Source organism: Cyprinodon variegatus, unplaced genomic scaffold (assembly GCF_000732505.1).
Source record: "Cyprinodon variegatus isolate N-32 unplaced genomic scaffold, C_variegatus-1.0 Scaffold22, whole genome shotgun sequence".
Classification (NCBI taxonomy): Eukaryota; Metazoa; Chordata; class Actinopteri; order Cyprinodontiformes; family Cyprinodontidae; genus Cyprinodon; species Cyprinodon variegatus.
The window spans coordinates 2,119,474-2,141,045 of record NW_015150475.1 but is presented as its reverse complement, the minus strand read 5'-3'; the positions used below and the strand labels follow the sequence as shown (position 1 = coordinate 2,141,045).

Genomic DNA, 21,572 nt, shown 5'->3' with positions numbered 1-21,572 from the left:
AATCCTTTTAGCATCCTCCTTATCTTAACATTAGTTTGAAACTGAGTGTGTTGTAGCTGTCAAGCTGAATATAAAAGAATACACTAACAGCACATCAATGTTAATATGTTTTGAACTGTGATGCAGTTTAAAGAAAGGAAGCAAAATAATACTGAATCACTCTTTGGGAACAAATATGACAGGATCTGACTTAGCGACAGGACCACTCTCCTGAGTGCTGTCCTTGTTCTACTCCCTTTCCATTTCTGTAAATGAGCTTGTTACCTTTTCATAACAGCTCTATTTTTTCAGACACAGGGCACAGATTTAGACTTGCTTGTTACAATCAACAAAACCAACATAGCCATTAGTCACATAAAGCACTAACAGTCCCCTCTTTTGCATGCTATATGGAACATTTTTCCACATTTATGCGACACGAAAATCAATACAGTTTCAAATTGATCTGTTTTACTTAGAAAAAAAAGAAAAAAGATATAGCTGAAATTCTTCAAACATCAAGGAACCGATCTTCAAAAGGTTTGTGGGTTGTACAAAAAAACTAAAAAATCTGATAATGTGCACAAGGTGTATATACTAACCACCTAAAAAAGGCATATTTTTTTGCAATTTTCTTCATGGATATGCAGAACATCTGCAGATGACCAAATCACGCAAATTATTGGGAAGAGAATATACAAATACAATTCCTTTCCACAGGCAGAGAGATTTCTCAAATCTGAAATGGATTGCGAGTAGAGATTTTGACTATATTTAGCATATTTGACAGTCAGCTGCAGAAAAATGTCTGCACTCATTTTATTCAGAAAGAAACTTGTGGGCAGAATGACAAACAATGCAAACAGTTTGTGTAAAGGTGAACATATTTCGACAGTCAGTACTAACAACGGTAGAATGGAATTTGCAGGTGAAATTATGTCTGCATTGGATAAATAAATGCTGTAGAAAACAAATAAACTGTATGCAACAAAACCAAATGGAAAACCACCATAAATTTAACTTTAATAACAACTAAGCTAAATATTAACAGCCGTAAGACAAGAAGAAATTAAAGTGGAAAGAAGAATACAACAAATTTTTCAGGTGCATCTAAAAATATGCACTGCTGTCTTGTGAGAAAGGGAAGTGTTTTTATTACATTATTTCTCTTTCATTGTTTCTCTACACATTTATATTGTAAATAACTATTATTTTATGCAATATTTTTAGCTCTTCCAGGTTTTATGACTGATATTTAATCTTTTTTACTGTAATGTTTATTAATCACTGTTATTGTTGTCATTATTATTTTTATTATAACCCAATGGCTGCCCTCCCGATTCCCTAGAGTTCGAGTATCACACATAGTTTACTTATTTAAATAAGGTGATCAAAGCCAATAATATAATAGCATTTAGCTGCCGGCTTCCGTAGCGTCGTGAACGCGCATGTGCGCGCTTTCAGGAAATCCTATACACTACTGTTTATGCTCTAAAAACATTCTAAATTACTTAGTTTCGAGTAAATTCTGGATGCTACCCACTCAGGACACTTGGAATACATTGGACGAGCAGTATGGAGGAATATTGACACGTTTTTTGTGGACTTTTATGGACCTTTCTGACTCGGGCACCATAGACCTCCATTATTTGAATGTCAGCAGACAGCAAGAAGCCTCCCAGATCTCCAGATGCATTTGAGATATCAAAAAAGTACTCCAGAGTGTTGTTCAGCATGGGGGTGAGTAGAAAATGAAGGCTAATTATGTTTTGGGTGTACTATTCCTTTAACTCCTCATTAAATCTGAAGCGACGCTGAGCTCAATTTTTTTCAAAATGGGCCAGCAGGGGGCGATTGAGTGACCTCAGAAAGTGTATTTATTTATTTATTATTTATTTATTTAATTATTTTAGTATTTAATATTATTTTTATTTATTTATTACAACAAAATAAATGTATTGTACAAATATTATACTGATATTATACACACTTGATAACTTTATTCAGGTGATGCTGTGGGTTTAAGGACATCATCATGTCTCAGGAAATAAGTTTTCAGGTCTTAGCAAAAAAGCTAAAAGGTCTTAGATATTAGAAAAAGGTTGTCAGGTCTTAGGAAAAAAAAAACTGTCAAGTCTCAGGAAAAGATTGTAGATGTAATGTTTTTAGGAATGAAAGTTGTCAGGTATCAAGATAAAGGTAGTCAGATCTTAGGAAAAAAGTTTTCAGGTATGAGGCCAAAAGTTGCCAGGTTTAAAGAAATAAGCTTTCAAGTCTAAAACATTTTGACGACACACATAGCCAAATATGTGGGAAGCCCATGGTTTGAATTCCTGCGAAACTTTGGCATTCCAGAGGAGTACCTCACACAATATAACTACTTTTTTTTCAATACTGTACCATCAATCTTATTGTGTGAAACTTAGAGCCTTGAAGGCTGTCCAGACTCTCTTGCTGGAGCAGGCAGCCACATAAAGAGAGTCAGCATGATCATGCACAGGACATGATTTAAGAAATGGATAAAATCCAATGTGTAGAGAATAATATAATGTAACTTCTACTTACACTTGAACAGTATTCTTTGCCTGCTTGTAAAGTCTGGTTCAAACTATGTTTTTATCTGTAAAATTTTGTCTGAAACTAATCATTACACCTAAATAACAAAAATAAACAAACCATTTACAGCAAAGTTCAACGTGTTTTAGTCTGAGAAAATGGTGTTTGGTATTTTATCTCACTGTAGTGTTATCAAAAGTTGATTTACAGTCATATTTTGGGATGATGCACAGGTTTTCCTACACGGCATACAAACCTGAACAAGAGCTGCTGGCATTTATACTTAATGCAACAGCACGGGTTGGGTAGGATGGTGTGATTGCATCATAGCTTAATGCATCGGGTACAGACCGGGCTTAACAGTCAGCAAAGGTATTGAAAGAACTTTACACAGTGAAGTTCTAAAAGGACCGTGCTCCTTGTAGATGCCAGTTAAAAGAGGCTGGATAAAAAATGAAGGAACAGACGATAAATCATCATACAAAACGCAGCCAGCACCTTGCATAGGTGGCAAGTTAGTGCATAGTGTGAACCTAATGTTTTAATTAAATGGGACAAAAATGAGCACGAAAAAATCTATAAGCAGCACAAAAAAAGTGGAAGAATCACTGCTCCTAGAAGTTCAAAAAGACTTGAAAGTTCTGCTGCCATGCGAACATGAGTATAAATCACCAGAAACAAAGATTCATTATAATGGCATTGTTTATATAAAAGCATAACTGTTAGTATAGGTCAAAGTCCAGACATGAATTTATTTAAAGTCAAGTATTTAATTTTGATGTTGATACACTGTTTCCATAGCATCTGCCACTGTCTTTAGTTGTGTTGTTGATCAAATAACCTTTATACCTTTCAGCTGTAATTGTAGGAAAAGTGGTTGCACAGTATTGTTATAGGGAGAATGCATATAAAGGATCTGCTGGATACTCAAACACATTCTGGCAGTTTCATATCTTAATAGCTGATGAGGAAATTAAGAAAAAGGTATTTCTTGTTAAATTAAATTCAGGGTTTTGAGGAAATATAAAATTGTGGATATGAATGCAAAGAGAAAAAGAAATAAAACATACAGTACATGTATACACACAAACCCCACAAGAGGACATCATACACAGTACAATGGCACAAAGAGTTAAAGGCCACTTCCAGTTATAATCAACAAACCAACCAGTCAGCATGTCATTTTACAAGTACCAGCCAAGAAATTAATTGACTACTGCACTCCACAAACTGCAAAAAATACAATATAAAGTATATATATAATATATATATGAAAGGAGGGCAGAATATAAAGAGCAAGAGTTGAGAGATATCAATCAACGCCACGTCATGCAACGCAGTCACAGTCCCACCACATGACGTCATCCAAAAGAAAATGACACCATGGGTTCAACTTACAGCTGTGGGAACTTTCCCCCATGACAGATGTTGGTGGGGTGTGTGGCTATAGCGCAGAAAGGCCACCTCACACTGTGATTAGCCATGTCAGGTTGCCAGGTTGGTGGGTGCGGAAAAAAAGAAAGAAACAGTGGGATTTTCTTTTCCTTGAGTCAGATTTCATAGCACCCAGTTTATGTTTGGACTCCACAGTCTGACCTATTCTACCTACCAAAATAATTAAGTTTATTACCGATATTACCAGTAGCTGTAAAATAAGGACGCTAATATAGAGGCCACAGATGAAATGTATGGCATGTCAAAAAGATCTTTATTTGTGCTTCTGTACGGTGATAAAACATTGCCAAGCTAAAGACTTAAGCAGGTTAAAGGTTGAATTTATAATTGTATTCACAAAGATAACCCTTATGGCAAAAATGCATATTTCAGAAACTTCAGTAATAGGATTTGCTTTGCATTGTTTGCAGTTAGGGAAGTTATATTGAGAGTGCTTCAGTGCTTTTTTGCATTAAGTTTATCTTTAAGACACAGAGTGGAATTTTAGAGTAGCGAGGCTCCTAAGACCAAAAGAGGGGAATTCTTTCTGATCGTGTTTTTAATTCAACTTCAAAGTAACATTGTTAGAGTCAGAGAAAACAGCAGCCTCTGTACTTATCTACATATTGAAGTTTTGAATTATAAAGACAGAAAAGGGAAAATCATAACTGAAGTTTTATCAAAGTTTGTCATAACTAATACAGTTAGTAAAATGCGAATAAATGAAACAGCTGAACTTTGTGCATTGCAGCTTGTATCTCTAGTACTTAAAATTAAAGAATTCAAAACCAAAACAAATTAGTTGTTGCTTGTCTGCTTTTTAATGTGAATCTCTATTAATCGGAATATTATAAATTAATGTGCGGCAAAACTCAGCTGGGAGAAAGAAACTAATAATATTTAGATTTATTGCATTCAGAGTGTATTCCTAGCCTTTTTTCATTTTATAAATAATTATTTTAATTTCAAGTTTCTCAGAAATTCTGAATGTATGAGACTGATAATAAAAATGAAATGAAAACATTAACCTTTTATTTTAATAGTGAAATATAGGAGAACAAAGACATATTTTGATGTACTGAATGGTATAGATGCATTTCAAAAGCATGAAGTAATGATGATTCTACCCGTCATATTGACTACTGAACCAAAGTCTAAAAGCTTAGCTCTCTGGGGCTTCCCCTATGACCAGAATGGATCATTCTCAAATAAATCCCAGTGTACTTAAACGCCACACAGAAGAAATCAGTGTTATTGAATGTGATCCATACAAAGTCCTTGCAGACTTTTTTCAACACCTTTCTTCTCTGGCAGGCTTCCATATTTTTCCTTTCACAGCTTTTACATGTATCTTATACACTACCCAACCCATCCCCATACTCCGGAGAAAGTTTAAAAGCTTTTAAAAGCACAGATTCCGATCAGTATTTCACAGCTGGCTGGTCTATTCACCCGGAAATATGGCATCTGAAGAAGAAAAATATAATCGGATGTAAAGCGAAGGTAATGCTATGTTCAGACTGCACACAGCAGAAGCAGCAAAAAGTGTGCTGCTTCATTTTTAAGCTTGTACAAGTTTAGTTTTGACGCACCGCTGATGCATCTTTGCTGCTCTAACTGCGTGGTCGAAAAGTGGCTCTGATGGTCCTTGGGCTGAGCTACAGTACCCTATCCTTCCTTTGTCTGTAACAATGGCAGATGAAATTGAGAGAGTCGCTTTGCTTTTTTTTAATGAATAATGCTATGCTCAGATCGCAAGCACCGGAAGCAGCAAAAAAGCTTCTGCTGCTTCATTTTTGAAGCTTGTCCAAATTAAGATCAGACGTTCAGTAAAGTGTGTCCAAATGCCTCTGATGCCTCTGCTGCTCCTGTTTTCATAGGCAGAGAGCAGCTTTGCTATATTAGCTGTTATAAGTGGGTAAAAAGTAGTTTTTATATTTTCTTAGAGAGAAAGTCCGCCTGAAAACTTCATCTGTGCAGTAAGTTCATCAAGACTACGATCCTGCCTTCAAATATTATTTCGCCGTCTGAACCACCCAGACCCCTGTACACCAGCGGTGCTCTGTCACTGGGAATCCCGTTCAACAGCAGCCTCTGTCCTGGTCGCCACTTTGCAGTTTTCCGCTACTGTTTGCGGGGGCTGAAAGGTGTTTTTCATGTAGCAAAAGTTAAATTTCCAACTCGAATAGCTGCTGCTTTTGAAGCGCGACAGATGTGCAGAAGCTCATTAGCTGCTTCAACTGCTCATGATGGGCTGCTTCAGCTGCTCAGATGCTCTGCCCCTGCTGCTCAAAACACATTACAGGACCTTTTGCTGTGCCCTGATGCGCCTCAACCATTGAATACGGACAGCATCTTTGATGCAGGTACTCAAAATGGCCACGCCTAGATTCAAATGTCCGTGATGTCAGCTTTAAGGCATCTACATGACGCTAAGTCCAACGTCTCTCCTCTTCCTTCTTATCCAAAGCCCATAGAGAAGCTATGATATTTATCTCAGGAAAGATTGCTGACCAATCAGGCATAGTGATAACATGGTTGTTAGACTCTTGGTTGGTACTTTTTTCAGTGTGGGCAGTATTTTCTGCAGAAAAAGGAAATCAACATCTCTGTCTCACTTTTGATGTGATAAAAGCAATGGGAGGTCTAATATGAATTGGTAGAAGGCTTTGCTGACTTTGGATTGGAGCAGATAAGATGTTTTTTAACCTTTCTAGTTTAGTACTGACTTTATACAAGGAAAGAAGCCCACTGGTTTTTGCTACACAAATGCAAAAAAAATTTGACTTTTTTTGTCTCCTCCCCCTTGAGATCTCCCCAACATTACAGTCTTCATGGACAACTAAACACCAGTCTTCCTCTAGCTTATTTAGGCCATAACATACCATTACTTTATTTTAAAAATATATATATATATTAGTCTTATATAGTATTCTATCTTTGGGAAATAGATTTTAAGGTTTTCATTATCTATATACCATACTTCTTAGAATTAACAGAATTGTTAAATATGAAATACATATTTCTTCATGTTAATGAACTTTACAAAGTTAATGAACTTTCAATAATAATTTACAGTACATTGAGATATACCTGTGAGTGGTATCTCATATCTATAAATATAAGAACTTGAACTGTGACAAAAAAATCTGAATTCACCATTTCCCTTAGAATGCTACCAGGTTTGATTTTATCTTCAAAAACTCAAACAAAGAGCTGGTCTAATAACATGAAGGAAACATAAATTGGCTAAAATAGACAAAAGAGGATGGGAAACCTACATAAACACCCCAACAAGCACAAAAACAAATCTCCAGATGAAATATAAGAATTTTGTCATGGAAAATGGATTTACTTTTAAAGTACATCATAATGACTGCTCTGTCATCCAACATAGTCGCATTAAATGTACTATTTGTCCCCGTCACTGTGATAAATAAAACTCTATCATTTTTCTCCTCTTTGTGTGTCAGCTTTGAAAGCTTCTCTGCAATTAGCAGGACATAACTCTATTCAAAAAGCAGTAAGGGAACTGATAGAAGGTGCATCTATCATTATTGCATATGCCATTTCGTTGCTTTTAAAGAGGTACATCTAAAACAAGAAAGTGGTATTATCATGCATTTATTTATGGGTGAACTGAATCCAGGCTTATGTTATTGTAATGAAACGTAGTCCTGCCAGTTGGACTTTGAGAACATGCATCTATATTATTTTTGCACTTGGCAGATGTGGGTTGTAAACAGATGGGCAATGATTATTTGAATCAGTTCTGACGCTTCGAAATTAGTCTCTTCAGGGATGCTGATGTTAAGAGCAAGTCACATCTATATTGGTATGTTTGAACGTTCATATTTTTTAGGGTTAAAATATAAATAAATAAAGGTTTCTATTAGCAAGTACCAACAGATCACCCGGTGGGTAACTGCATTGTGTTTAGTGTCTGTGGTAATTAAACTAGCACCAGGTACTGTTGTGCTTGAAAGAAAAAATGTGCTGCCAGTAAAATAAATCGAAATTGACACAATCAATAGTAAATACAAAAAAAAAATGGAAATGATGACTTCTATTATATATATAATATATATTCTCTCTCACTCTGTAAATATATGTGTGTATATATATATATATATATATATATATATATATATATATATATATATATATATATATATATATATATATATATAACCCAGTCTGATGGAGTTCCTGAGGTAAAATTATGCCGCGCAAAACTTTTAGGCAGTCACTGACAATTTGTTAATTCGGTGTTCATTAGCAGTCTTATAATTTGTCTGGGACAATTTGTTTTTAAAATTTTTTTTAAAACAGAAATTCTCAATCATGCCCTGTGATAGATTGGCAAACTGTCCAGGTTGTACTCCGCCTCTCGCCGGTTGCTGGAGATAGGCACAAGCACTCCTCATGACCCGAGCAGGGATAGTCTTGACGAAAACTGGATGGAAATGTAAAATCAATATTTTCTTTTGCTAAAAAAAAATATATATGTATCAATCTAACAAGGGGAGTATATATATGTTTGTTCATATTGCTTAATATACGTTGCTCTTGACCAGAGGTCATGGATTAGCGGACCGGTGTCTGGATCCGGACCTAGCTGCTCGCTAATCCGGACCCAACCTGATTTCAAATATTTATAAATTACTGCATGTTGTCCGGCGGCAGTGTGTAATTTCACTTGTGCCCCGTCTCCTTTTTGTACGTTAAAGCCCTCCGGGACTAGGCTGCACGTGATGCCAATTAGCCAATGAGCTGTGTCAGTCTGGGCTGCTGCTGCTAGCTATTTTTAGACACAGCAGCCAAACCTGTGGCAAGCCAGGCAATGGGAAAGAAGGAGAAGATGAGAAAAACTGAATGAAAGTGTGGACTGCTGCAAGAACTGTGGCGAACTGGTGAAAGAAAAGTGAAATGGCATGATCAAAGATGACCCTGCACATTTTGAGTATGTTTGGCTCAACCTACTGCTGTGAAGCAGGATTCTCCATGATGAACATATTCAAAAATAAATATCGATCCAGGCTCATAATGAGCACCTTGATGTGTGCTTGAGAAAGACTTTGTCACCATTCAAACCCAGGGTTAAAGTGTTTCAGGGCAGCCTATAGCCCAATTCTCTCATTAAGCCAGAAAAAAGAAAGAAGAAAAATAAATGGTCAGTTCAGGCGTTTATTTATATATGTGAATCAGGAAATTCTCTATAAACCAAACTTAAAGATTGTTCTCTACTTAAAAAAGCACTTTAGATTTTAAAATGGAAAAATTTAATTAAAAAAAATTTTTTTTTTTTATTTAAAAAGTCAGTGCATAATATGGATGCATAAAAAAACATTTTTTTTCAGTGTTAAATTCTGTTTAAAGTAACAGATTACAATTAAAAATGTCTCCAGACCTTTACTGGTTGTTGATTTTCTTTATTCGGACCCCGCTGATTTTTAATTGGTGAGCCCTGCTCTAGGCACTACAGAGTGCCAATTTATTAGGAAATATTTGCTGTTTTTTTCAATGCAGCAGAAAGACACCTTCCTCCCCTGCAACACCACCAATGGATCCAAAATTTCCCACAATGCCTTTTGAAAAGTTGAGTACATCGACGGTCACTAGACAGGCAGATATAACTTGGAATGCTTTGCAAGAGCTCTCCTCGCAAAACATCAATGAGATTTGTTTTGGGGGCAAGAGAGAACAAACATGGCTCAAGCACCATGCAAGAAGCCACAGTCACATGACCAATGGGGAGCTAAAAGTAGTGGTCATCTCTACAAACCGTAATTTAACTGAGTGGAATATAGTCCCTGCTCTATATGCTGATTGAAGAGTTAGGGCAAACATTTGGACACAGCCTTAGAAATTAGCCAGAAAAAAAAAAAAAAAAACTGTCTGTGTTATCGTGCAAATAAGGTACTACAACAACCACTTAGTGTCATCTCGAAGAGAATTTATTCCATTCTGCCTCAAATTGCTACTCGTCGACTGAAGAAAATGTCCATGTTGTTGTCAGATAGACACAGCACACTGAAGGTAGGTAATTCTTTGAGGGTGTGGGTAATGACAGCTCTACATAGATTGGTCATGCCCACTTGTTTCCCTGGACAGGGAGGGATCGATGCTCAGACAGAAGATTTCTTGAAGATTTTATAACGATTATGTAGACATCCATGAGTAAAGCAGAATATCACTTTAAGGATGATTTTGGTTAAGGAATAAAGTAAACAGGGGTGGATGGAGGAATTTGGAACCCCATGAAAGACATTGTTATAACATCTAAAGCCACAGATGTTTTTTCCACAATATTGCTTTTTTACACATTTTCTTGTTTGTTTTATTCTTTGTCACTATGTCAAGTGACGTGTGTGTGGCTCTAAAGTTCTGGTACTAGAAAAATGCTCGAGTTGAGTCTGAGGAAGAAACCATTTCTTGTCATTTCACAGGGTGTGCTGGTAAATATATTCATGCTTTGTTTTATCATTTACTGCTGAAAAATTAGTGAAACCACAAAGATAATTTATTTTACTGTTGAACTTTTCATATTGGAAATACTTATATAGCGGAACATATTTTTTGGGCGCCCCCTCAGTCATGAGCCCTTGGAATCTTCCTAACTTTTCACCCCCTCCATACAGTGCCACGGAATGTAATAACAGTTAAAAGATCGAGAAAGTTTATTTTGCCTAATAAAGGCCCTTTACATTTATGAAGGTCAGCATTACCCAACAAAATTTGTCATTAATCGATGCAGTTAGTTAATTTTCTGTTGAGGATGTTTGTTCTTTATCTAGTTATCTTTTATTAGACTGCTGCAGGCATCCTTTATTTAAATGTACCTTAAAGTTTATTTTAGTATCATAAATATAGATTAGCTGAGTACACTAAAAAATGCAAAAATAAAATAGCATTTTATCATATAATCAAATCTTTAAAATCTGCATCCATTTGCTTGGTCAACTCAGTTAGAAACCAAAGACATTTTCAGTGTATACAAAGGTTAGCCTAAACTCAAAACTACTAGTTTGTCGTCACAGTGTACACTTCAAATATGATAAAATTTAAAAAGTATTTTACCTTTTTAAATCTAATTAGCAACAATACAAGTGCCAAAGTCAAACATGGTAGTAATCTAATCCTGTGACTCCTTAGGTATGGGTTGTTGCTGTCTGTTCTCTCGTAGAAACAAAAAAATGGGTACACTACGACTGCAGCTGTGAATCAATATCTTGGTTTAATTGCTACTGATCATTCAGAGATTTTAAATGTGTAACGATAAGGTAGATGATTCAGAATAAAAAAAATAAATACATGCTATTTTGATCTTGACACTGTATTAATGAGATGTAAACTGCAAAATTCTAATATTGCCGGTTTAAGTTTTACACAGTATTTAGCAGAAGAATAGAAATTAACAAATGTATTTGAGTAATTCAATTAAGTTGACATGTTCACCCTTAGAAAAGTATTCATGAATATTTAAAAAGCTATATAGATTATAATTACTATACTTTTTGTTGTTGTTTTCGAATTAATATTGATATAATAATAAAAATATAGGTTAACTAATTTGGGGGCAAAATTATAGTTTAAAAATTGCTTAACATCATAATATGATGTTAAGTAGATAAACATTATATTATAATGTTTATCTACTTTTGGTCAACTTATCTTGATCAGCAAACTAATTATGATCTTTCAAGGTCTGAGGTTCCTCTTTGCCACACCATATCTCCTGACGTAAAATCCATATGAGTGGAAATTAGCATTAACTCTGACATAAATGTTATGCCTGGCTCTTTGAAGAGAAAGAATTTTGCCATTAAATGTTACAACCTACAGCTAAATACTATAGATCTATTGCCTAAGCTTTACCAATTAGACAGATAACGATTCAGGCCTACAACTGTGTCTCCCCAGAGCCCCATCCAGGTCCAAATTAAATTTGAAAAATTAAACAAGATACTACATCTTTTTTTGTGAAACAAACTAACTTGGAAAAAAGTCTCCACAGTGTTTTAGTGTAAATAGGCAATTAAATGGAGAATAACTGCATGCTACCTAAATTAAACCAACTCATTTCAAATGTTATGACTGCTAATTCAGAATATAAAAACACTAGTTTAGCTGATGATAAATACGCAAATTAATAAGTAGAGGACTTGACAAATCAATGACTGCATACATTTTCAATAATTTAATATATTTTAAGTAATCCCCCTTTTTTAGCCTTCAACTATGAAGGCTAATTATTGCCATTTTTACTAAACTAAAACCACAAAAATTGGCCTCCCTTGGAGAAGTTGCTATAAATGATGAAAGTAAGTACTCAAGTAAATAATTAGGTAAAAGTTAGCTTAGAATATATAAAAACTAATACCACTGAAGCAAAACTGTCTAAAAACAAAAATGTACCCAATAATAATTGGTTATGATTTCACTTGAAAGAGTGAATGCCAGCAGATTCACACAAGCTATTATTGGAGATCAATAAATTAATAAAATACTAACTTCATGTGATGCTTTTCACTGTTCAATGGTACATTTCATACACCACAAGTAGTACTTTACCTGTTAACGGACGGCAAACGAGTCAGTAAGGTCGGTTGGCATCCTTTGGCCGTTTTAGCTGCACCTTCAGCCTCTTCATGCCTATCTGGAAGCCGTTCATGGCCTGTATAGCGGCCTGAGCACTGGACGGGTTATCGAAACTCACAAAGCCTGAGGTAAAGCCATGGAGTTGAAAAGAGATTAGATGCAAAGGGGTTTTTTTGGGAGGGGGTGGCGGAAGAGGGAAAGATATGAAAACAAAAGACAAATTAGAGGAACAAAGCATAGAAAAAACCCTTTTAACTTTAAACAATAGCAGAACAAGAGGGTTTTGTTTTGTCTTTTTTAAAAGATTAATTGAAAGTATTTTAATAAAAAAAGATTGCATAAATCCCAAATACCAATATCATGGGTATTAGAAATCAAAGGAATAACAGTTATTTGTTACTTGGGTTTTAATTTGGAAAAGATAAAACTTTTAAAGAGTAGAGCCAACAAAAAATTGTCATGTCTAGTGGTGTATTTGTAGACAAAGTAGCTTCTATAACCTGACTGTTGGAGCCTTACAAGAATTGTATTTCTCTCTGAATATGTGTTTTTATTTTATGTGTGGAACTGAGCATCTATCTAAGTAAAGAGCAGAGGGCACAAGGTTGTGATGAGATGCTTGGAGCAAGGTGTGTAGGACGGAGGTGCCTGCTGCTTGCAGTTATCACTGAGGTGCTGAGGCAGAGTGAACCAACAGCTGCCCCCGCCGGGACTCCTTGCCTGCTCTTATCAGACACCTCTGTGATTGACGGCCAGAATTTTCCGCCTGCCAGCTGATTTGATCACACTGCTATGGGTCCAATTTAATTTGGGGGAGAGGGCAGTCTTTTGTCAGTGTAGGTGAGATAAGGCTGCTGCTTTTACAAACCCTTTAAACAAACTGAACAGGAAAGGGTGTGTCAGTTGGTAGAGATCCCAGTCCTACACATGCACACACACGGATACACACACAATCCTCAAAATGTAATGAATATGCAGATTTTACTTTAACATCCTTTAGCCAAAATAATTATATAAGTCTGAAGGTCAAAAGGCAGGAAAATGTAATGCAATGTACATAAGATTAAATGTAATGTAAACAGTTTCAGTTGGCTTGTTGAATTTGCCGGGTACATTCTGTAAGAGGTAATTTTTAGAACAAAAAATATCGTGGCTTTAATATCGGTAAGTTTACCATGGCCTGCTTCAATTAAACCTCCCAACCAATGACTTGGTTCCAGTATCCAACTGAGATATTAGTCTTGTAGTCCTGTCAACAATACATTTCTAATAAAACAACTGTTATCCATAACTTGTTTTTTTCTCTTTTTACATTTCCACATTATGCACCAATTAATGATTAACTTATTGAAGTTTTACATGACTCAATTGTGCTTTTTTTGTGTTCTATTTTGTTTTTTATTCCTGTAAAACCACAAGCATACTATGAAAAAGTTTAATCTTAACCGTCACAATAAAAACATATACTCACCTAAATATTTGCAAACTGATTCTGATGCTTTACATGTCTGGGGAATATATATATACCTGCACACTAAGTACATAGATCTTTTACTTTATCATATTTAGATTTTCTCTGTGCACACCCGTTCTCTGAAACTCCTTTCAGATAATGATCTCACATATCCTTGAAGTGTTTTTCACTTTTGCTAAAGAGAAATCAGATTTTTTCAGTAAAGATATAAGTAATACATAAGCTTTTTTTTTACCATAATATTTTTTTGAAATGGTGCTGAAGTGCATACATAATAATTAGTGGTCCTATGTTGAAATGTTCTCTTTTTAGATGTCAGATTTCTATGATATGAGGCAAACACTTTTACTATCTTATTTTTCACATTCAGAATATGTAATGAAGGACTCCTTTTTTGTGTAACTTTCATTGTTTTACTCTTTTTTTAATGCAAAGCTTTTAACCTGACTTTACTAAAACATTTGGTTTAAAACAATATTTGCCAAGTTCATTGATTTCTAACAACTTTGAATAAGGTAAGTTTAATGTTCTTTTTTTTCTTTTTGATGATGGAGCCTCAGAGCATTTTCTATTTAAGGGGAAAATAAACAAAATGAAAATTGAAGAACATAGTTTAAATAAATGCTATTTGTTATTTGCTTTTTAACAAATGGTTTGATTACTCTCTATATCTGCAGTGAGGAGGTCACTTTTTGACCCCATTCTTGTTGACTGATAAACAGTGAAAGTGAGAGGCATATGTTCAGTGGAGAACACACACAGTGAATGAGAGAGAGCCTTTCCTGAGATGGACAGATGAGAAAGGTGAGAAGAAGAGGGAGACAGTTTCAGATATGCCATGACGAAGAGAAACTGATAGAAAGCCAATGATGGGAAACGCTCTCTCTCCCCCTCTCTTTCACTCTGTCTGGCCGTCTCCTGGGTTGTGCTGTCCAACTGAATCAACAGCAAGCTCCCCACCAGTCTATTATTATCTCTTTAAGCCCAAGGATCCCACCTGTGCCACCTCCACCCTGATGAACTGGTGTAGTGAGTGGGAGAAAAAAAACAAGCAAGGGGGGGTCTGGGTTCTGTTGAGTCCTCTAGTTAGAGAGATTTGAATTTAGATTATTTTCTGTGATATGCACGACAACCATGTCAAAAATATTGGACAAAAATGTTTCAGTTACTTTTTTTGTGGCTAGATCAATTGGGATCCAGAACCATAAATTGACACTTTCATTCTACTCATTAATTGCAGATCAACCACCTATTACCGAGGTCCGTTCCCGATGGTCATTTCTATTAGAGACAGGTAATTAAACAACTATGTAATAATTGCCCAAGTAGATATAATTATGTCCTACGTCACACTGCACATGGTATCCCGTTAACAAATATTTTGATTTAGATTAAGGCAGAATACAAGAGAATTGTCAACACAGACCTACTGGGATGTTTTCTTAATGGGCATGACAGCTTAGCAGCAAACGCTGCAGGCTTTTTACAAAGCAGTACCAAGGTATGGAAAGAAGGAGACATTCAAAAGCACTTTAGATAGCCTTGTGAATGAAGTATGTGGATAAAGTTGTTACAAGAAATTTAGGCACCATTTGTTTTTGTTTTGTTTTTCTTTTAAGCTTTTGATTTTAAAGCAGACTTCTTTATGTTGTAGAACACCATTAGGAAGAGAAAGGCTTCCTCTCTGCTGAGTCTGCCAAACTACTAATCAGTTATACAGTAGAACCATCTAAATAAGCTTTGTAATGCAGAATCTTTAGTGAATATACTGTAAATTTTAATCATTTTTTATGGTGTGTGGATATGTGTCTTTCTGTTTGGCTAAATGGGAACTCTTGTCTTACTTCTCCAGCAATGTCAGGTCCATTTTTGTAAAGAAAAGACTGTTTCCAGGTCCTCATAAATTATTTTGCAAGGGGTTAGGTTAAGGGTTAAGGTGTGAATTGAGTTCAGTTTAGGGTTGAGGTAGGGTATGCGCTGGCAATGTTTAGGCTTGGGTTATTGTCAGAATTAGAAAAAGTTAAAAATGGCTTAAAATCAATGGCAGTTAATGGTAATCAACACATGGTCTTCACTACGGTACATACAACAAAAAAAAGAAAGAAAGACACTAGTGTGTGTATATGTGCTAAAGCATGCATGCAGAGTTTGCTGTGGGCCACTTACATTGCATTTAGTGTATTACCTGATACAGATGGCCCACAGTATGTGTCCAATTCTTAGAATCACAGTATAATACCAGTGTAAAAACAACGGTAACAGGTTTTGGTTTTGGAAAATCCAGATATGGGACTTTAAACAAATGCAGCACCACAAAACTACTTGGATTGTAACTATGCCTTTGGGCAATGGCAGTTTTAGTTACTGAGAAGTTTTAAGGCACATGTTGAGTGTCTGGAAGAGGCAATGAAGGGAAAGCAACTTGAGCTGCTTAAAGGCTGTGACAGTGGTGAGCCAGATGCCATTCTACATGTTGTCTTTGATGTGACAGTTGTTGTTGAAGACACTTTTTTTTTCACTAGGATTACAGATATTGCACCCTCATTGGCCAAGTTACGGGTGTCATCTACTGAATGAATTTATAATATCTAAATCTGATGAAGTATTTTAGTCACTTTAAAGAATATTGACTAAGATCAAAAGAGCCCTGATCACATGGACTGAGAAAGTCTAAAAGAGAAGAACCCTGAGGTTTAATTTAATCAACATTGTTCATGCAGACTTTGTTAATTCATTAATATAAATGTACTTCGAAATTTGGGTGTAATCATTTAATTAAACAGTTTTTAACTGCTAAAACACTATGAGAAATTTTTCTGTTATAGCTTATAATTTTATACATTTTCAAAAATAAATGTAATTTTTGTATTAGGAACATTAAATAAAAACAACAAATGCAGGGAACTGAGAGGCAAGTGGACTTGCAGGTTGATTTTGAACAATATAAAAGAAATGCGAGGTATCATCAGAGAAAAATGTCTAAATCTAACCTCTCACAATGAGATATCATTAAAAAAAATAGGATCAATACTTGTTTGCTATTTTTATATGATCACCACATCTTTTTGACTCACCAAAACATTTGCTCTGATTGGTGGCTCGGTCAACAAAGACTTTGGCAGAGATGACATTGCCAAAAGGAAGGAACATTTGCATGAGCTCGGCGTCTCCAAACTCCTGGGGCAGGTGGTAAATAAACAGGTTGCACCCTTCCGGCCCTGGTGATGAGAGAAACACAGCAGGACGGTTATATGGAAGCATAAACAGGAGATGCCCAGTGAAAGATTGACTTAGTCTAACACCAATGCCTGAAAAAAAAAATTATCCAGCAAAATTATCAAGACAAAATTGCAATAATTTGTAAACTATTTTGTTACACCTTATAAAATGCAAAGATAAAACTTCTAGGCATTTGTCAGAGTAATGTTGAATGAAATGTAATATTTTTCTACACAACAAAGTTACAACAATAACCTGTGGCATTTCACTTAACTGTCTAAACAATTATATTTGGTTAGTTTATTAGAAGATTTGCCGGTAATAGTAAAACACAGTAAGCTTCTTGGTTAAAGAAGCACTTTGTAAGTTTCGACTCAAGCATTCGCTTAATGTGAGATATATTAAATCCGTTTTCACGTCACCAAATGCAGTACTTGATCTGTGCAGAGGCCCTTTGACCCGCCTGAGCTCAACTTATGGTTAAGCTCAGGTGGTATATATATATATATATATATATATATATATATATATATATATATATAAATATATATATATATATAAATACACCATACCTGTAGCATACCTATTGGTTTGAAGAGAGAAAAACCTGACTGAGACATTGCTGATGTAGAGGACCACCTGTTTGAACATTTTGTCCAAACAGGTGACAAATCGGAAAGAATTTGACAAAATTCAGTCAATTTAATTGTGTATTGCCCTTTAATGTTATCCCCCTCCCTGATGTCATTTTCTTTTTCATATTTTTTGTTGAATAAGTTAAGATGCATGTTAACAATGAAGTTGGGAGGAAATTTGAATTCATTAATGATGTAATATTTTTAAAGAAATTAACACAATTTTTTTGAGACACTGTGGTTGAAGGTGTAGACGGAAAAATAAGGAGAACAACAGAAAAAGCAAAAACACCAGATGTTGATTGAAAGGAAAAAGCTTAGACAGTTATTGGGAGAGTGAGGCACTGAGACACAGAGAAAGGAGGCAGAACACACATTAAGACATGAGCCAAGTTTTTGCTCCAATTACTGTGTGACAGTAGGCCTGTCTTCCAATCTCTCCCCATCCCTGCACACTCATCTACCCAGCTGCCACATTTGTGCTGGCCAATCTGGATAAAGGCAGGAATGAACTGGAGGGAAACAGAGAGAGGGAGAGAAAGATCACGAAAGCCAGCCATGGACACGGTGGAGGGGGAGGGCGGCAACTTGATGGACTCAGGGACAGTAAGCTCGGAGCTGGCTGGTTGTCTAAGTTTCTCTCCTGTCTCATTGCTCAGGGTGATAGCATGAAGAGATGAGACTGGGTCTGGTGAGAAAGCTGATAAGAGGGCTGCAGCGGTAGCTGGCTGTAGTGCCACTATGCCTCAGCATGATAAAGGACACACACACACAGAAATACAGACAGAAAGAAGGGAGCAACTCATATACTTAGTTTTCTAATAGGTAGAAGGTGAAGTTCTTTTTATAATGGTTTAGGTTTATCATACTAGCTAATGAAACACAACATGATTTGTTTAGAAAATCACAAGTCCCCTTTATGCCGTCCTTTCTCATAAATGCATGTAGTCTCGAAAGTTAGCTGTCTTGTTCATTTATAGTTGTGGACCGAATAAAAAATGCATGAATGATTTTTTTTTTTTTTTACTTGCCTAAGGTGTTAAGCTGTAATTAAGTTTTGTATGAGAAAGAATGAACAGATGAAACAAACCATGATGTATTACATGCATTTACTCGCAGAAGCACAAAAACAGAAAATAGAAACATTTAGTCCAATAAAGGTCCAAATTCTCTTAAGGAAATAATATAATTATGAAGAAATATTTTTTGTATAAACTTCTAGTCTTTGATATATGTTCAAAAATATGTTTAGGCTTAATGGACTATATTTTCCATTTTAAACTTCCTCCAGTCAAAATATGTACCTTTTTTGAATATTTCAGCAAAATCTGACCCTTACTTTATTAGTTATTTTGAAAACAGACACACCAACAGCGATGAAAACATAACCTGCTTGGCTGAGGTCAAAACCACAACAGTGGTTTCTATGGTTAAAGTTGCATTCTTTGTTTCAGAAGGATTTTCTTCGTTGAATCTTTCACAAATGCTGACTGACATGCTGCTGAAACTGTTTGCATTGAGGGAAAGATGGAAGCTGAGATTTGACTGTTTCTATGTAGGATCAGATGTACCTTGTTAAATGGCAGGGCAGAAGATATGGCAGTGGACTGAGACAGGCTGGGACAGCATCCAAAACTCAGTGGAGGCTTGAACTCAGACAGGCTACTGGATAAGCCAAAAATAGCTCGCTCTGTGTGGCCATGAGTGTAGCTGTGTCTCTGTTAGTAATAGTATGACGTCTATTGTGTTGCAAAAGTATGAAACAGTGAAATACTTATGCAAAGCAGTTAGATATTCCTGAAGAATGTGAATTATTTCCATATAAAATTACTGCAGCTAGCGAAGTGAGGCACTTTGTGTAAAACTTTTAACCTTGGATGCATTCTCAGTACTAACAACTTTTCCTTCAAGCAATCCTTAAAAATACTAAATTTCTATTCATGATGAATATTCATCTCACTCTATGCTGTCTCACTTAATCATACAGTTGAATAATTAAGACTGACGAATGCCGTCAGAAAGAATGATTTACCATCAAAGTATATCCTATGCTTTATTACATCTTATGCAATGGCATAAGAGTGCATAGGAATAGTAACAAATGATTGTGCATGCAGCTAATTAATCTGATGAATATTTATAACCACTTAAACACATTGTAATGGACTGATTAAGCAGTCCAACACTGTGAGTTTGAATTAGTGCAGTTTTTGAATAATGACAGAGTAACTTTCCATCTCAGTGCTAATGTTCTTTTCTTTAAATGGGGAGCCTTTTTCTCACATTTTCCCTAACCAGCTTCCCCCCTCCTTCACTAATTCAAAGCAGTGAAGCTACATTAGAATGGAACATGGCAATTATCACCTTTTATCTTGGGTGGGCGCGCTTGCTCGCTCTTACCTTCCCTCTGTTGCTGGGGAATGATGGTCGGTTGCTGGGGGAACGCTTGGCTGATTGGCGCATAGGCGGCAGGGTAGGCTGCTGTTGCAAAGGGAGAACCAGAGAGGAATTTTTCACATCTTCATTTTCATATTTGACACAACAAAACTCAAATCATTATTCCATTGTTCATTCGGGTCCTGAAGACATCGCATAAATAAATTGCATTATGACTGGAAGCCAGGGCTCATTTGTCTGGTGGATCACCACACATAAAGAGTGGTTAAGGGGGAGTGGGATGCAGTTCAACTGAGCGAAAATACAATAAAGGAAGTGGAATTACACTATTTTAATGCAAAATTATGACAAACATTTTTATTACACTTGGCATATTCACAATCTTAACCTAAAACAGCAGTAGATGGTAATCTGTTAAACTTTGCCTGTCACAATGCCTACTATAATAGCCAAGCAAATAAATGCAGTGAATAGATTCAAAAAGACAAACAAAGGAAGAAAGCAGAGAGGGTAGGAGAGCTGGATCACCTGCGTAGTGCTGGACACCAGCATAAGCCTGTTGGAGAGGGTCGGTCACTGTCGGACTCTGTGCTGCAGAGAGATGAGGCATGAAACAGAGAACAAAGGGTGACTTCGAAGTACAAGAGTGAAAGAAAGTAGTGACAGTTAAAAAAAACAGTCAGACACAGAGACAAAGAGATTGAATTAAAGAGCGGGACAGAAACTGGCCTAAACAGAGAGCCATTAGGAGGTGGGATTACACAGGAAGTGGGAGAAATTTGGGCTGTCATATCTTTCTTCAAAATGTTCTTCAAAATGCCTGCTTACTCCAGATGCTTGCATCAAATATTAACAGTGTGCCAAACAAACCACTTTGTAGTTCATTACGATTGCATCTGCCTTTGCATAATGCAAATGTGGGGAGCGAATGTCTGTCAGTTCTTCAGGAATCAGTCCCAGACAGCATTAAGAGACCGAGGACAGGCTGAGACACATCGAATTAACCATAATTGACTGATGGATGAAGTGATGGATTCATCATGATACTGAGGCAGGCTTCTAAGAAATATGCCAAATACACTGCTGACTGAGCTGTAAATGCTTTTGGTTCAATAAGAAAAAAAGTGGAATTAGACACTTTGAAACACTTATTCAAAGTAAAGTAATTAAACTTTCAGTTTATATATACATTTATATATACATTTATATATATATATATATATATATATATATATATATATATATAACATTTTTTTTTTATTGAATTCTTCAAATCG

At 35.9% G+C, this 21,572-nt stretch overlaps 1 protein-coding gene across 5 annotated transcripts in view; it reads right to left on the bottom strand.

Moving 5' to 3' along the window:
* Positions 1–21,572, bottom strand: part of celf6 (CUGBP, Elav-like family member 6) — a 191,243-nt gene that overhangs the window by 7,930 nt on the left and 161,741 nt on the right. For 4 of the 5 annotated variants that reach the window (XM_015391661.1, XM_015391669.1, XM_015391692.1 and 1 more), the window contains exons 9-12: positions 20,824–20,886; positions 20,299–20,379; positions 17,119–17,262; positions 12,544–12,693 (exon numbers count right to left, since the gene is read on the bottom strand). In XM_015391661.1, the coding sequence (XP_015247147.1) occupies positions 12,566–12,693; positions 17,119–17,262; positions 20,299–20,379; positions 20,824–20,886 (416 nt within the window). In that variant the 3' untranslated portion in view covers positions 12,544–12,565. The remainder of the gene's footprint in view (positions 1–12,543; positions 12,694–17,118; positions 17,263–20,298; positions 20,380–20,823; positions 20,887–21,572) is intronic. The other variant, XM_015391684.1, reaches the window with a different exon arrangement.